General features: G+C 38.0%; 1 protein-coding gene and 1 non-coding gene across 2 annotated transcripts; one reads left to right on the top strand and one right to left on the bottom strand.

The window, feature by feature from the left end:
• Nucleotides 1-1,500: 1,500 nt before the first annotated feature.
• Nucleotides 1,501-5,096, bottom strand: LOC113688449 (uncharacterized). Its single transcript, XM_027206263.2, has 5 exons — nt 4,011-5,096; nt 2,765-3,558; nt 2,143-2,197; nt 1,791-2,025; nt 1,501-1,640 (listed from the first exon to the last, which is right to left on the bottom strand). The coding sequence occupies exons 1-5, from the start codon at nt 5,094-5,096 to the stop codon at nt 1,501-1,503; spliced, it is 2,310 nt and encodes a 769-aa protein (XP_027062064.1).
• An 814-nt stretch (nt 5,097-5,910) lies between these two features.
• LOC113688657 (small nucleolar RNA R71) lies at nt 5,911-6,017 on the top strand. Its single transcript, XR_003448023.1, has one exon. It is a non-coding gene; the product is annotated as a small nucleolar RNA R71 (small nucleolar RNA).
• Nucleotides 6,018-17,190: the final 11,173 nt, after the last annotated feature.

Here is a 17,190-nt window from a genome sequence, read left to right on the forward strand (position 1 = left end):
CCACAAATACACTACCCATAGTCAACAGTCAACAACAATGTACAGGGCAGACACAAGGATGCCCACTGGCGTAACTTTAGCAAATAAAAGTGAAGAAAGGCAAATAAGATACCCCAAAATGGAATCAACAGTCAACTATACCCAACCAACGAATGAGTCACCCAGCCACAGGTGTCAAATTTCAGATCCACTACAACCAAGGTACCCACAATATTTCGAGCCCACTTAGAATTACAAGCGTCAACAAAATTCCAAATTCGAAGCACTAGGTGGCAGAAAGAAGGGAATTAGGGGTATCATAGTGCAATGTCGTGGTGGACGGCCGCGGCGAGCGGAGGCCGTGCGGGCGGAGGCAGTGGTGACTCGTGGCGAGCTGTCGAAGGTCGCGGTGGACTGTCGACTGTGTGTGGCAGCTGGCGTGCGGGCGTTGACGATCTGGGTATGGGTTGCGTCGATGGCGCCTTGGGTGGCGGCGCTCGTCGAGGAAGAAGCGGAGCAGTAGCCGCGATGGTGGGGAACGGCGAACAGCCACAGGTCGCGGGGGGGAGAGGGATGCAAGGGGGCGAAGTCCAGGGGCGGCGCCGTGTCTGTCTACGATAATAGTGACAAAGGGGCGAAGACCAGGAAAGACGACATGGGAAAAGGAAAAGGAAAGAAAATAATATAAAAAGTGAAAAAGGAAAAAAGTAAAAAGAAGTTGGGACCAGAGTTAGTATTTGTTTGGTATGCATAGGACGGCGTGGGCACGCCCTGTAAGCAAGAGTCGTCTGTCCAACACCTTGTACCAGGACCACCTTGATTTGTTGTGCAGCGTGGGCACGCCTTGGAGCCGAAAGTCATGCGGTCGCCAATTTCTTGGACATGGTCATCTGACGCATCCCTGTAGAGTGTGGGTACGCCTTGGAAGCGTAAGTTCTCTGTCCAATAATTTTTAAAAGCGTCCATTGGCGGGTAATACAAGGTATGGGCATGCCTTGTAACGTAAAGTCTCCTGCCCACGAATTTGTGCTCCCAACCCAAAATAAAACTGCACCGAACACACCCATGACCTACAATAAAGATTGTCTGTCAATAGAAACCCAAACAACCTGATTTAGAACGCACAATTATGAAATAAAACACAAAAATAACAAAAAATTAAAATTCTTGAATTGCCTTCTAAGAAGCGCCTCTATTTAACGTCTGTGGCCAGACCATAAGTAGTTTAATAAGTTAATTGGAAATGGGGTCGAGCAAATGGACCTCCTCCACTGTGCCAATTTTTGAAACATCTATAAACGGCTTGAGACGATGACCATTGAGCTTAAAACTTTTGTCAGTCTCTAAACTTCTAATTTCAATCGCACCATTGGAAAAAATGTTGATAACAATATATGGTCCAATCTATCGGGATCGCAACTTACCTGGCATGAATTTGAACCGTGAGTTGAACAGAAATACCTTTTACCCTTTAGAAAATTGCTTATTACGCAATAGTCTATCATGGATGGACTTTGTGCATTATTTGTAAAGTTGGGCATTGTCGTAAGCCTCCAAGCGAATTTCTTCCAATTTTTGAAGTTGGATCTTCCTTTTCTTGCCATCTCTATCCGCGTTCAAATTGCACTGCTTAACTGCCCAAAACGCACGATACTCAATCACTACAGGTAAATTACACATCTTACCATAAACCAACCTGTATGGAGACATTCCGATTGGTGTTTTGTACGCCGTGCGATATGCCCATAGTGCATCATCCAATCAAGTGCTCCAATTCTTGTGATTTGGGTTGACCGTTTTCTCCACAATACTCTTGATCTCGTGATTAGAGACCTCAGCTTGCTTGTTAGTCTGCGGGTGGTAGGTAATACCCACTCTATGGTGAACTCCATACTTATGCATCAGTGCTTCAATGGTGTGATTACAGAAATGAGTACCTTGGTCACTGATGATTGCTCTTGGCACACCAAACCTACTAAAAATGTGGGACTTAAGAAATCCTGCAACAACTCGTGAATCGTTAGTCCGGGTAGCCTTGGCTTCTATCTATTTCGACACATAATCTACAGCTAAAAGAATATAAAGACAGCAAAAAGAACTAGAAAACGGTCCCATGAAATCCATACCCTAGACATTAAAGATTTCACAAAATAGCATAGGAACCTGGGGCATTTCATCCCGGTGAGATAAACTCCCAAAGTTTTGGCATTTGTCACATCTTTTACAGAACAAATAAGCATCACGAAACAAAGTTTGCCAATAAAAGCCACAGTCAAGTATTTTTTGAGCAGTTCTTTTAGGACCAAAGTGACCACCACAAGCATAACTATGATAATGAGTAAGTATAGAAGGGATTTTCTTCATTTTAAACACATCGACGGATGATCTGGTCAGAACTTATTTTTCACAAATAGGGCTCATCCCAAATGTAAAATCGAGAGTCCAGAATTATTTTATGCTTCTTATTCTTACTCATACCACTTGAAAATTCGTGACTAACCAAAAAGTTAATAATATCAGCATACCAGGGTTCCTCACCTCTAAGCTGGAACAAGTGTTCATCTGAAAATACCTCAGATATAGGCACTCCCTCTTCCTCTCGAATCAGTCGGCTTAGATGGTCTACCACGGAATTGTGCCCCCTTTTCAATCTTTGATCTCCCAGTCATATTCTTGCAGCAGGAGTATCCAACGAATGAGTCTTGGTTTGGACTCCTTCTTTGCGAACAGGTATTTTAGGGTTGCATAATCAGAGAAAACTATTACTTTCGATCCTAATAAATACGATCGAAATTTCTCAAAAGCAAAAATGATCGCTAAAAGCTCCTTATCGGTGGTGGTGTAGTTATATTGAGCCGGTGACAACGTTTTTGAAGCATAATAAATGACATGGCTACACTTCCCACTTCTCTGACCAAGTACAACCCCCACTGCATACTGACTGGCATCACACATAAGTTCGAACGGCAGGCTCCAATCTGGAGGTTGAATGATTGGTGCTATGGTCAACATGCTCTTCAATGTATCGAAGGACACTTTACACGCCTTCTCAAAATCAAATGTTGCTTCCTTTTGAAATAGTTGGGACAATGGTTGTGCAATTCGTGAGAAGTCCTTAATGAATCGCCTATAAAAGCTTGCATGACCAAGAAAACTATGAATCTCCTTGACATTAGTGGGGTAAGGCGAGCTAGTAGTCAAATCAACCTTTGCTTTATCGACTTCGATACCCCAAGTTGAAATAACATGGCCCAAAACAATACCCTCTTTCACCATAAAATGACATTTTTCATAGTTAAGGATCAAATTTATTTCAATGCACCGTTGTATAACTTTTGTTAAGTGATGCAGGCATTGATCAAATGAACCACCATAAATTGTGAAATCATCCATGAATATTTCAATGCAGTTTTCAATCATATCAGAAAAAATACTCATCATGCATTTTTTGAAATGTTCCTCGAGCATTACATAACCCAAAAGGCATACAGCGGTAAGCAAAAGTGCCAAACGAGCAAGTGAAAGTGGTTTTTGTGCTGGTCCTCTTGGATAACAGTGATTTGATAATACCCAGAGTAGCTATCAAGAAAGCAAAAGAAACACTTACCTGCTAATTGCTCGAGCATCTCATCGATGAATGGTAATGGGAAATGATCTTTCCTTGTGGTCGCATTCAATTTCCTGAAGTCGATACACATTTTCCATCCATTTTGGAATCTCATTGCACCAACTCATTCTTCTCATTCCACACAAGGGTAATGCCGGTCTTTTTAGGGATGACATGCACTGGATTCACCCACTCACTATCGGAGATAGGAAAAATAATTCCTAACTCCAATAGTTTGAGAATCTCCTTCATTACCACCTCTTTTATGGCTGAGTTGAGTTTCCTCTGACGTTTCCTCACGGGTTTACTTCTGACTCAAGTAGAATATGGTGCATGCAAATGGATGGATTTATACCTTTGAACATCCATCCAATTGCTGGTTTATACTCCAGCAAAACTCGTAGGAGTTTTTTTTTTCTTGTACCACGGTCAAATCATTTGCAATGATAACCGGCAGAGTGTTACGATCTCCAAGGTAAACATACTTCAAGTGCTTTGGCAATTCTTTCAATTCCAAATCGGGTGCCTGTTCCACAGAAGATAAAATTCTCTCATTAGAAGTAGGCAATGGTAAAAATGAGTCTACTGACCTGTCGGAAAGTGCAGGAAGTGAGTGTAGTGACATAATTGCTTCTATAGTATCCTCTTCGTCCTCGCTTTCCACGTCTGCATTCATCTTACTCTGTTGTAGCACAAATTCTAGCTTGTCCTCCATAAGATTCTGCTCAAGGTGCTCTTGGACAATGGAATTAGAGACTGCAACATAGTTAACAGACTCAGTATCCTTCGGGTATTTCATCTCATAAAAAATGTTAAAAGTAATTGTCTCCCCGTCAAACTCTACAGACAAGGTACCTTCATGCACATCTATCTTGGTCCTGGCTGTACTCATGAACGGTCTACCCAGAAGGAGTACAACTGAGTTAACTGAGTTATCGTCATTCATGTCAACAATGTAAAAATCAGCAGGAAAGATAAACTCATTAACTTTCACTAGAACATCTTCAACTACACCCTCAGGATAAACATTTGACCTATCAGCTAGTTGAATTACTACATTTGTATCTTTTAGAGGTCCTAGGTTTAAGGCCTTGAATATTGATAGAGGCATAACGTTAATAGATGCTCCTAAATCAAGCATACCTTTTTTTATCCTTTTCTGGCCTATGATGCATGGTATCGTAAACATACTTGGATCCTTGCATTTCTGTGGTAACTTTATTTGAAGGACTGCTGACACATTCTCACCTACCCTTACTTTGTCTTGGAGATTAAGTTTGTTCCGGTTAGTGCACAACCCCTTCAAAAATCTTGCATATTTTGGCAACTGCCTAATCGCCTCAAGTAAAGGAATGTTGATTTCCACTTTCTGAAAGGTATCCAAAATCTCCTTCTCTGATTCCTCTTTTTTTGCTTTAGTCAACCTGCTAGGAAAAGGTGGGTTAATATCAAGGGTCTTAGGAATATTTGGCGGGGTGCTTACCTTTTTCTTCTCAAGCTCCCCACACATTCGTTCATCTTCCACTCCTGTTGCCTCCGATTTTGAGGACTGCACCTCCTTTCCATTTCATAGAAGCATTGTACTTGTATTCTTCTTTGGATTGGGGATTACTTGAAATGGTAGCTTCCCTTTACTATTCTCAAAGTTGCTCATTGAAGACGCCAGTTGTGTCATTTGCGCCTCTAAATTCCTAATGCTTGAGCGTGTCTCTTGTTAAAATCTCTGCTGGTCCTGCAGCATTTGACAAGTGCTGTCAGCTAGTGATTTAACCATGTCTTCTAGGGACATACCTGAATTAGACGTGGATGGTTGCTGTACTGGTTGTCTTTGCTAGAATGGTTGTTGGAAACCCAAAAGTTTCTGAGTATAGCTAAAATTGGGGTGGTTCGGCCATCCTGGATTGTATGTGAGTGCATATGGGTCATTTCGCCTTTGTGGTGGTCCAGGCAGACCTTCCATGGCGCTGCCTTGCTTGTAAGGGTCTTCTTGAAGGGTCGGACACATGTCGGTCGCATGTTCGGGGGCAGCACATATCCCAAAGGCTTTAACTGCCTGTACTTGCCCTACTGCCATCTGACGAACCAGAGCCGTTAGTTCAGTTAATTTATTCGCCAGATCAGAATGATTTACCTCATTGACCCTCCTAGTCACACCCTCAGATCTGACTCCAAATTGTTGAGAATTCTCAGTCATGTTTGAGATCAGTAGTTTGCCTTCATCTGTTGTCTTATTAACTAAAGTTCCGCCACTAGCTGCATCGACCATGCTTCTATCCATGGGTAGTAGTCCCTCGTAAAAATATTGGATCAACAGTTGATCAGGAATTTGATAGTGCGGGCAACTGGCACACATTTGTTTGAACCGCTCCCAGTATTCATAGAGAGTTTCTCCATTTGCCTGCCTAACCCCACATATTTCCTTCCTAATGTTGGCGGCCTTAGAAGTGGGAAGAACTTCTCAAGGAATTTGTCGTTTTAATCCTTCTCACGTGGTGATGGACCCCTATGGCAAGTAGAACAACCAGTCCTTAGCCTTGTCTACTAAGGAAAACGGAAACACACGCTACTTGATTTGTTCCCCAGTAACTCCCTGAGGTCTCATGGTTGAACACGCTACATGGAATTCCTTCAAGTACTTGTGTGGGTTCTCACTTGCAACCCCACGAAAAGTAGGTAATAAGTGAATTAGCCCAAATTTTAATTCAAAAGCCTCCTCAGTGTCAGGATACGTAATGCACAGAGGTTGTTGGTTAACATTTGGAGTTGCAAGCTCCCTCAAGGTCCTTTGGGTTGCCATTGTCTCGTTGGATCTAGGCAAGTTTGCTTCCAGGTCAAATAACGAATCACTTAAGTCCGGATTTTGTTCAAGTCCAGATAGTTGTGCCGCTGAAGCTTGTTGCTTTTGCAACTTCGTCTCCTTCGTCAACCTCCATGCGATTTTCTCGATCTCGCGATCATATTCGAGTCTTTTTGTGCGGGAAGATCGAGACATAAAACAAAGGCTAAACAAGCCCGTGCGATAAATCATTTCAAGCACCAGCTCCCCGGCAACGGCGCCAAAATTTGATGGCTGTCAAACTACCAAAAATAAAATTTATATCAAGACTTATTCCCGAAATTGAACTAGTATAGTGGTGAGCAGGGTCGTTTCCTTAAGAAACTGGTAGATTTATTACACACAGAATTTGAGGGGTTTTAGAAAGGAAGACAAATAGAACAAATTAAATATGTAAGAGTACTGAATTTCCAATCGCTAGAAAATGCAGTAACTAAAGAATATAATAAACAATTAATTGACACAACCTAGTCAAGAAAATAATTTCAGCACTGGTTCACGTAATTGATCATTGATACCAAGAATAATTCACACGCTTGCAAATAAATTGGTTCTAGCAATTTAGCAACCGCCAAACTACCAATCTCTCCTTAATTTTACGGTAGTCCAGAGACGCTCTTAAATTACTCCCTTGTAAAACATATAACCCTAGATACGCCTGAAAGATTTAATCTATTCACAGATTTAGGAATTAGAGAGACCCAATTCTAGTTAACAAACACACATGCGGGTTCATTTAAACTAAATTAACTATTCCAATGACCCAGATTAGACTGCTTGCGAGGCAATGAAATTGTGCTGTTTGCCACTAATTTAAGACAATCAAGTGATACGCACCATTGTCCAAATTGGCGGTATACTATTCAGACAATTGAACAACTGGCCATATTGATCCAATAAATCCAAACAATAATAGGCTGTTAAAACAAAGAATAATTAAATACCCTCGAACGCGGAATTTCGAATAGAGCAAAACAATTAAATGATCTCACAATTGTCCGTGCACCGGGTCTTGATTATTTCTCAACTAGATAAAGGCGACTAGCCTTGCCTTATAACGATGATGCAATTGAAAGCTTTCATGGAGTTTAGTTGATTGAAAACAAAGAAGTAAAAAGGACGCGGCTGCTAGTTTCCTAACTTGCGTTAAGGAGGAAAAGAACCAAATAAAGACACCAATTACTAGATAAGATACTCATCTATCGCTTGTCCTATTTATAGTGTCTTCGCCGCTGCCAAATTCGCTAATCGAGGTGCTTGTTCCTATAAGGATTCCCTTTCTTTATTTCTCTTCTTTAGTTGTTGCCAAAAGGGACTCTGAAGATATTGCCTAATTCCACGCAGCTTCAAAATACATCTCCCAAGAGTAGAGGCAGCATCCAGGAATAGATCATGCGGTCCGTCTTTTTAATGCAACTCTGCGGTTTCTGGCATGGGCATGCTTTGGAATGACTGGTCTTCTGGAAATTTGCCTCTTTTTGCCACTTTTGACACCAATCACTTGCAACAGACGCATATACCAGTTATGAGCAGAAACCCATTACTCTTGGACAATAAGTGGCCAAAATCAAGATCAAACATCAACGAATAAAACACACAATTATCTCACTATCAAATTTCAATGGGATTTCAATGGGAACTGTCCAAAAAATCATGAAAACTTGTAGAATCAACTTTTGGTGATTTCAAGACACAACTTGTATCAATTTTAACAACTTATTTGGAGCTTAAATTTATCTATAAATAGAGGTCCTAGAGGGGTTATTTGCATAACTTCGGAGTCTAGAGAAATTATACAAAATGTAGTATTTCACTAGAACTTCTTAGTTCATTAATTTAGTATAGGATTAGTATAGTTTTCATCCCATTCTTGTATGTACTAGAGAGAGATGAAGTTGAAGATAATGATGGACAAATTGGAGCTCAAGTGACATGGGTGAAATCTCTTCTATCACTTTATTTCTTTTATTGATTCTCATGGTTAGTGAATATACAAGTTTGGTTCTTGTTTGTATTTTCTTTATGTCTTACTAGTTTTTATACCTAGAAAATGGATGAACTTCTATGATTATTAAGTGAAGTTTTTATGGTCATTTGAACTTATTTCTTGAGCATGTTATTTAGCACTTTTGTGATGATCCCACCTCCCCCTAGGGCGGATCCCAGGGTTTAGCAGATCGCCTGCCTAACTCTCATCAGGACTCACTCATTCACATTAACTTCAGAGATAACATTTCCCATTAAACATCTGAATATTCATTCTTAAGTACATCACCAACTAGATTGAAACATAAATTTGTCCATTAAAAGAAACAAAATACAAGTTTTTAACATCGAGATACAACATTGGACCTCCCAAAACCATCTATCTCTACTTGACATTTCTTCCAACCTTAACTCTTGTAAGGAAAACAAAACTAAGGGGTTGAGTTAGAGTTCAGTGAGGTTCCAAGTACATCTAGTAGTCCAACAGGATCACAAAGTTTACAACCCAACAATAAACATGTTACAATAATTAATATTCTAAAACAAGCAACACATTTAATATGAAAGGATATGGTACTAATACGGACTCTAGAGGTGGCTCCTGTCTGTTTTCAGACATAGCACTTAGTTCCATTCAGTAATTTAGTGTCATTTCTCCAGTTAAATAGTAACCAACATTCTTCTTTCTTCTAGTGTTTGGTGATCACCTTAGTGGATCATACTCGAGTATACCAATAAACGGTACTCAAGGACTATCGACCTACTCGACCGAGCCCATTACTGGCTCGAATAGGCCGACCGTCGATGGGGTTTGGGCCCAAAAGAGTCATGCATAGTTAACAGTAATAGTGTGAGGATCCAAAAATTTTCTTATTTTCGTCATATATTACTAGTTTATTTAAATAGTTATTCACTCATTTTCTCCAAATTATTTAATTCGACTACCTAAAATCCATTTATATGGAAAAACGCATCTCTTATGTTTTTAAAGCGTTTTGTTAGAAAATTTACTTTTCGAAAACTCGTTTAGTTCGGAACAACGAGTACACATTTTTCGAGACTATATTTGAATCGAGAGTGTATTAATTTTGGAGAAGTAATAATGATCAATAGTAGATTAAGAAAAGTTAATTTGAGATTTGAGGAGTTAAAACTCGACTCATGTGAGGACTCGCAAAAATTTATTATTTTAAATTCTATTTCGAGCTTATTTAAATATTTAATTGCCCATTTACTCCGAATATTATTTTCTAACCTATTTAGACCTAATTACATGAGTCTATAGCTTAATTAAATTTTTATATTTTTAAAGTGACTTGTTTCAAAATTTAATTTTTGAAAGCTCGTAAAATGAGAATAGTGAATACGCGATTGGAAATAATAATCGATTCGAGGATACAATAAGTTTGAAAAATTGGAGACTTATACATTAGTCTTGAAATAGGTATTTTTATATTTAAGTATTCAATTATTAGTTAGTGATACTATCGTTATAAGAAATTCTTGAAAATTCCACTTTATCGCGCACAAATCGGAAGTATGCGTTTTTACGCGCGCGATTAATTGAGGGACTTTAGACCCTTATTTTGGGACAATTAAGAGTGAATAATATTAATATGAATACAAGTGCATTAGAGGTTTAGCGCACAAGTGAAACAAACTCGAGAGGAATCGAGCACGAATCGCGCGCGTACGCGCACTATCCTTAGTTGACTTTTGGAGCAATTTTGGCTACACATTCTTAAGTTTGTCATGGAAGCATCACACTAGATCAAAACCCTTCTTTTCTCACCTCAAGTGCACGGCTGAAACTCTCATTTTCTCACCTCAAGAGCCAGCCAAAACAAGAAAGAAAAGAAAGGAAAGAAAACTCTTTATTTCTACCTCAAATTTTCCACCAAATCACACCAAAATTTAACCACACTTAGCTAATCACTTGGAGACCACTTTAAGCTAGGAAAGAGGGTTGCTTTCACAGTTTTTCTTGTGCTAAGGAGGACCGAAAATTTCTGCTTAGTTCATCAAAGGAGGTAATGGACGATCAAACCTTCAAACCTTGATTTATGGAAGTAGTAGTGCACATATAAACTCATGCATGCATGTGGGTAGCTTTATTTATGTTGGATTTTGGTGTGTGGGCTCTATGAACTCCCACAATGACTTGAGGACTGATTTCATGAGTTTTGATGTTATTAATGTTGGTTTAGTACTTAAATTAGTGGAAATAAGTTGTATTGATAAAAGGAAACTCAAAGGAGGTGAAGAGCAAAAATATTCCGAATTTACCCCTGTCATTTTCGTGTGCTTTTGAGCACTTTTCAGTGGTCCAAATAACTTGTTTCTGATGTATATATGTAATATAAGTTGTGTATGAAGTTTCATCAAAAAACTTTGTGATTTGGTTGGCCAAATGTTGTGATTTCGGAAATCAGTAAAACTGGAAATTTTTCCCTTAACTGCTCTGGCAGTGTTTTTATATTGGCTATTACTTTTTGCTCCAATGTCAAAATCGAGTGCTGTTTGTAGAAATGGAAACTAGACATCCCCGAATTTCCAACGGTATAAAATGTACGTCCTAGTTCCACTTGAGTCGACCATACCAATCATTTGAACATGACTGTCCTGTTTCGCATTTACACTGGGAGCTCTGTTTTGAGCAGTGAATTAGTGGCCAAATATGAGCTAGCCGTGGATAGATTTTGGAAAAAGTTTATTCTAAGAAATTGTAATTTTAAGAATCTAGTTTTCAACGCCACTAACCACGCTCAATTCTGAGTTGAATTGAGTGATTTATGACAAGATTTTGAAACTGACTTTGTGGGAGAAAACCCTCATGTTAGACAGATTTGTAACCAATCTTGATTTGAGACTTGCTTTTCAAAATTCTTGGTGTAAATCACCTACCAAATGTATCTTGGATCCTTGTTAGACCTGGTTATCATAAATGAGACATGTTTTAGGCATTTTATTGGCCAAAGGTTTGAGAAAAAGAAAAGTAGAGATGCATGACAGCTTTGCCTTGAAAATTTAGAAATTTTGATGGTTTTGTTAACCAACTTTCCGAATGAATTTTCCTATAAAATTTGGTATAGAAATAGCCCTTATATGGTAGGATAATACTACCAAACTTGGTGCTATTCTGATTCCATTTCGACGTTTAACCAAAGTCCCAACGTTCGTGAATTAAATCTGGAATTTGGTCTAACGGTCTCATTTTTCAGCAATTTTCAGCCACCATATCTTGGTACTCGAAACTACAATTCTCGTTCTACTTTTTGTGTTGAAAATTTTGATTGTAACTCTAATTGAGTTCCAAATTTCAGAGGCTAGTTCGAATTTTATGAATTTTGCCAAATTTTCAAACTTTGTTGAAAATCAACCCAAATCTGTCTTGACTTTCTAAAACAGCAACTTTGGGCTAAATTTCGAATATTTTCCAATTGGAATCATGGAAAAGCATTTTCTAAGAACTTTTAGTACTTTGGAAGTAGTTTCCAATGGCACCAAATTTTCCAATTTTGGACATATAGAGAATGAGATACGATTTTTCAAAATATGGGTGACAAATCTGAAATTTCCGAACTTAAAGGAAATTGAGGGTTGCAAACTCTCTATTTTCCTTCGATATTGCTAAACCGTTTTACACTTGATTTCAAAGATGAAAATCAAATTTCTCTTGTGTTTTAAAACCCCATTTTTGAGTCTCGATTTACGAGTAATTAAGGCTCATTTTCGTGAAATTTTCTTAGATTGTACAAGTGTGCAATCTTCCTCGATAATTAGGGGTTTTAAACGATAGTGTGTAATAGACAATTACTATTTACTCAGGTGCTCAAGGAGACCTTCAACAGGATCTCAAGGGGGACACCTAAAGGCTGGTTTATGCACTTACTCCCTTGTTTCGATTGGTGAGTGTCAAGTGCATGAATTTGTTGCTAAGTGGTTAATTGTTTCTTATCCGTTATGTGAATTTGAAATTTTATGACGAGTGTGTACTTTACCGCATTCGTTCTCTTTCAAATGAAATTATATTCGTATTTTGTTATGTGAATGCATATCCGACTTGTATATAGTAATGTGGATGTGATTCGTATTTGTGATTCCTTTTTGGAATCGTCGATTAGAGCGTTGTTCATCGACTTATATTCATATTCGTATTTGTATTCGTATTCGGGGGACGCCCAAACTCGTTGGTTAACTTTGCGAATCGAGTCAGCATGGGCTTGGTCGATAAGCTTAGCAAATCATGAGATATTCGTAAAGCATGATCTATTGGAGAGATCTTGCTCGGCATACTCGCGTAGTACTGCCATGATATACTCGAGTATTATCAAAAATTTGATGAGCGGGCCCAGTAAGGGGGTGTAACGGTGATGGGATTCGAAGAAAAGTGGTGTATCTACAGATTTGATACTTATGTGGTTGACGGAGTGTCAACATGAGTTGTGATCAAAACTTTAACTCGACTACATGGAATTTAGCTCCTGAGAGCTACAGTATCCTTGAATTGTTTCTGTTTATTTTTTTATTCAAAATGTGAATTATTCGAACTTGATAGCTTTACTTACAATGTAATTGTTGTTACTACTTGGATTATGTGTTTGCATGTGTGTTTCTTGGTCTCACTGAGTATTGGCTCATCCCATTAGTTTGTTTTCCTTAACAGGAATAGAGGAAGTGAACTTCGGAGGAACCCCTTTTGATGTATTTTGGTATTAGGGTTTCAAATGTTTTGGCTGGACTTGTGATTGTTGTATAGTTTGGGGAACTGATGTATGTTTTGGGAACTTGATGTAAGGATTGGTTAACTGATGTATTTTGAACTCGTGGTGTGAGCCTTCGATGGTTGATTATGGAAGCGACTTTTCTTTATTTGGCTCGTATTAATTGTTATGTATCGATAAGTTTGAAATGATTTGTCTTGAGTCCTGGCAAGAGTTGGGCAAGCGTCCCGTGGATACCCTTGGGTTCGCCCTTGGGAGAAGTGGGGGCGTCACAAATAGTTGAACAAGTAACAGTTTCAATAGTCATTAGGTCGAGTGTGATAAAGTACACACTTGCCTTAAGTTGAAAACTTGAACAATTACACTTAGCAATCTATCAGTTCACCAAGTAACAAATCATAATCACACTTTAACATTTAATCATGAATACATATAAGGAACACTTACCAATCAAGTGGACAGTCATGTCTCGATTTCGAAGTTTCCTTCTAGTTCACCACCGACTCCTGAAACAAGCCTAAGCTACAATTACTAGACTTTTCTACAATACCAACTTTCTTTCCAAACTTCTAAATTATCTTGGTCAAACCAAGTGAAATACACATAAAACTCTAGTTTTAAAAGTTATCAAACATGTAGCTTAAAAGTATAAAGTTTTGCAACCAAATTCATAAAAATAAGGTTGGAGCTTTACCCTTACTCGAGGCTTCTTTTGCTAGAAATTTGTCACCAAAATTACTTCAAAATTTTCTAAAAAAAATCAATGAATTTATTCATGCATGTCCTAATTAAACCATTAGGAGTTTAATAAACCAATATGTGCAAGTTTGTAGCCAACATTTTAGTGCTATTTTTTGGAAAAAAAAAAAAAAAAAGAAGGTGATTATGGCAATTCTAGTAAAACTCAACAAGAAAATTTGTATCTAAAAGCTGGAAGTTCAAATTTCCTCCACGATTCAAGGCTTGAAAAATTTCCAGCAAGCCAAACGAGTTTCTCTTCGCAAAACTCTTTACTTATCACTCAAACTCAACATGCATGCAAAGTTTAATGTGTTATATTGAATTGCAATCTAAAATTTTTGCAGCCAAAAATTCGTGGAAAAACTGGAAAATTCTTCTTTCTTCCTCGCTTGGCCAGTCAAGTAGATTTCCAGTAGATCCTTCAAGTTTTTCTCCAACCAAGTTATCAAGTTTCCACTAGATTCAAAGGTAAACATACAATATGTATCATGAAAAGCAGAAATAAGACATACCTCAACCAAAATTTGCAAATAAGAGCTGCACTTTCACGGCTCACTCTCTCGGCTCTCTCTCTCTCTGCAAAAATTTCAGCAACCTTTCCCTTCAATTTTAACCAATTTAAATTTTATTTCCTGCCACAAATCGCACACCAACAATTCAACACACACAGCCAAGTGCAAATCAAGCATTTTCTAGCCAATTTTCTACCAAAATATCCATTCAAACTCCAAGAAATTTCCATCGGCTAAGCTAGAAAATGGTATAACAGTCATGCAACTTCCAATCAAAATTCCAGCCATAAAAATCAAAATTTTCACCATAAAACTCACATGCAACACCAAATATGAGTATACTAAACATATTTCATGAGCTCAAGTATATTTATCCTTGATTAAGCAAGAAAACTGAAAAGAAACAGTCTTTACTCTATATCGGTTCAAGCCAGGAAATTTCCAGCAATGGAACAAGTTTCTACTACCTAGTTCTACTTCAATCCAACCCCAAACCATACATGCATCAAAATCCCTCTAAAGTATATAGAAAGGTTGTGGTTTCTAGCCATTTTACCTTATTTGTCTACCAAAACTCAAGCTAGAAGTCAGCTCACCTTCCTACTGTCTCTTCAGCTAGAAATGGAGCAAGAAATTCTGGTTTCTTTTGGCTGCAAATGGAGCAAGAAACTCTGGTGTCTCTCTCAGCTGAAGTGGAGACAAGAAGCTCTGGTTTCACTCTAGCTATCTCTCAACTCTTTCTCTCGGTTAGAAATGGAACAAGACAAGGAGAATTGCTCTCAACTCTCTCTCAAGTTGAAAATGAGACAAGAAGCAAGACTAAAGAAAATTTGACCAAAAGGGTCTTTGCGTCTTGAACAAGACATCTCACGCTAGGCACTAACGTTTCACTGTTTGTCAAGCGTGCATAGATCAAGAGTTTAATCTAACAACAACCCACACTTTTGTGTTATTGTTTAATACCCCTACTAATTTCTTATTCTAGATTGCATTAATTCCTATAGGGTTTGATCCTACATTAATTTAGGGTACATCTGAATCGTTTAATCACAAGAAACAAGTAAATATGTACATTGGATAATTAACAAGCAAATTTCTACACATTCAATAAATAAATAAATAAATAATTACACAAATAATTTCGGGCTCTTGCAACTTTTGCTTCTACAATCATGATTAATTTGGATTCATTAATTGGGATTATCTAAAGGAGTTGTTTCATCAATAATCATTGTGATTCAATACTAGTTTATGGAAGTGTTAAACCTTGGGAGTTAACTCACTAATGTAGGGTTACCTTTGTGATTTTGGTGGTTTGTTCCATATAATTTCATAGAATCTAATAAATCTATAGCTAGTTTTATGTGACATTAGTAGGTGTGGAATAGTTATAGGTATGGTTGGTATATTGGCAAAAGCGTATACCTTGTACATTTGAAATTTATGTCATAACTAGTCACGATAATGAACTCACTTAACCAGTTATTTCATTTGCATGAATAGATAGGAATTCCATAACCCTAGGCATATCTTTGTTGTCATTTTTACTACTTTAATTGCATTATAGTAGTTTAGTTTTACTTGCTTTATTTGTGGTAGTCTAAATAATAGAGGGGTTTGAAAACTACTAGTAGTTGACAATCTTTCTTGTGGGATCAACACCTAATATCCCCTATACTCAATAAACGATCTGTATACTTGCAAAAAATGGGATATTTAGGTTTATAAATTTTGAGTGAAGGATTATACCTCGTCATCTACATCTGGTATCAAACCCCTTAAATTCAAGAAATTGATCTAGAGTGCTTATGAACATTGAAGAATTAGCCCAACTACTGTTCATCTCAGTCCGTATCTTTTGATGATTACAAAACAAATGGATGTCACTAATATTCCCTAAATAGATGTTTTCAGATTTGGAGCAAAACAGGCTAACAAATGTTGAAGTATGTGTCGGACGCACAAAAAGTCTGCATCGGTCGTCCGACAGCCTTCGAGTAACTTCGGACGCATAAGGAACTCACTCTCAAACGTCCGAAGATAATAAGCCAAGTTCTCTAAACTCACTGACTTCGTTCGGACGAACAATACCTGAGTACCGGACGTCCGACAAACGGTGCGACACTTCGGACTCAAAGTATTGAAGCACCGGACGTCCTAAACATTTCAAAAAAATTTCTTGAACTCACTACCTGCGATCGGACGCGGAAAACCTGCCTATCGGACATTCGACACCACCAACGGCAAGTTGACTCTTCAGTTGCCTTCTATCCGTTGACAACATTAATTGGAGTACTTTTTGGTCTCTTATAAATAGAAAAAGTCAACCACTTCAGAAGTACTTTTACACATTGAGACTACATCAAATCTTGAGTGATTCAAGTGTGAGAATACTCCAAAAAGAAGATTTGTACTCTTAGTTGTGTAATTTTCAATAAACTTTTCAAGTGTGTTTCAATTTTTTCAATAGTGTAGCTTAGTGAGGGTTATCTGAGAGATTGTAAAACTTCCTTGCTTGATCAAGTGAGGCTTGGGGTAAGGAAGAAGTGATCCTTCCTTTGTACACAAGAGATTGGTTGTAAGTTGATCAACTTGAAGAATCTTGCTATATAAAGTGATATTCAAACTCAAGTCGAGTTTGAAACTTGGTTTGCTACTCTATCTTTTTACTTACCGTCTTGCAATATAAACTGGTTATTTCTTCTACTCACAAGCACTTGTGCTTATTCATTAATTGTTCCATTGTGAGGTCCTTTAGAAAAAGAGGGCAAGTTTTAGAAAAAAGTGACTCACATCTTAGCTAGT

Source organism: Coffea arabica, chromosome 5e (genome assembly GCF_036785885.1).
Source record: "Coffea arabica cultivar ET-39 chromosome 5e, Coffea Arabica ET-39 HiFi, whole genome shotgun sequence".
Lineage (NCBI taxonomy): Eukaryota > Viridiplantae > Streptophyta > Magnoliopsida > Gentianales > Rubiaceae > Coffea > Coffea arabica.

Coding starts and splice junctions, on each gene's coding strand:
- LOC113688449 (XM_027206263.2), bottom strand. CDS start 5,096: ATGTGTGGGGAGCTTGAGAAGAAAAAGGTAAGCACCCCGCCAAATATT. Junction 3,559..4,010: donor TTGCAAATGATTTGACCGTG/GTACAAGAAAAA, acceptor CTTTCTTGATAG/CTACTCTGGGTATTATCAAA. Junction 1,641..1,790: donor CTCTAATCACGAGATCAAGA/GTATTGTGGAGA, acceptor ATTTACCTGTAG/TGATTGAGTATCGTGCGTTT.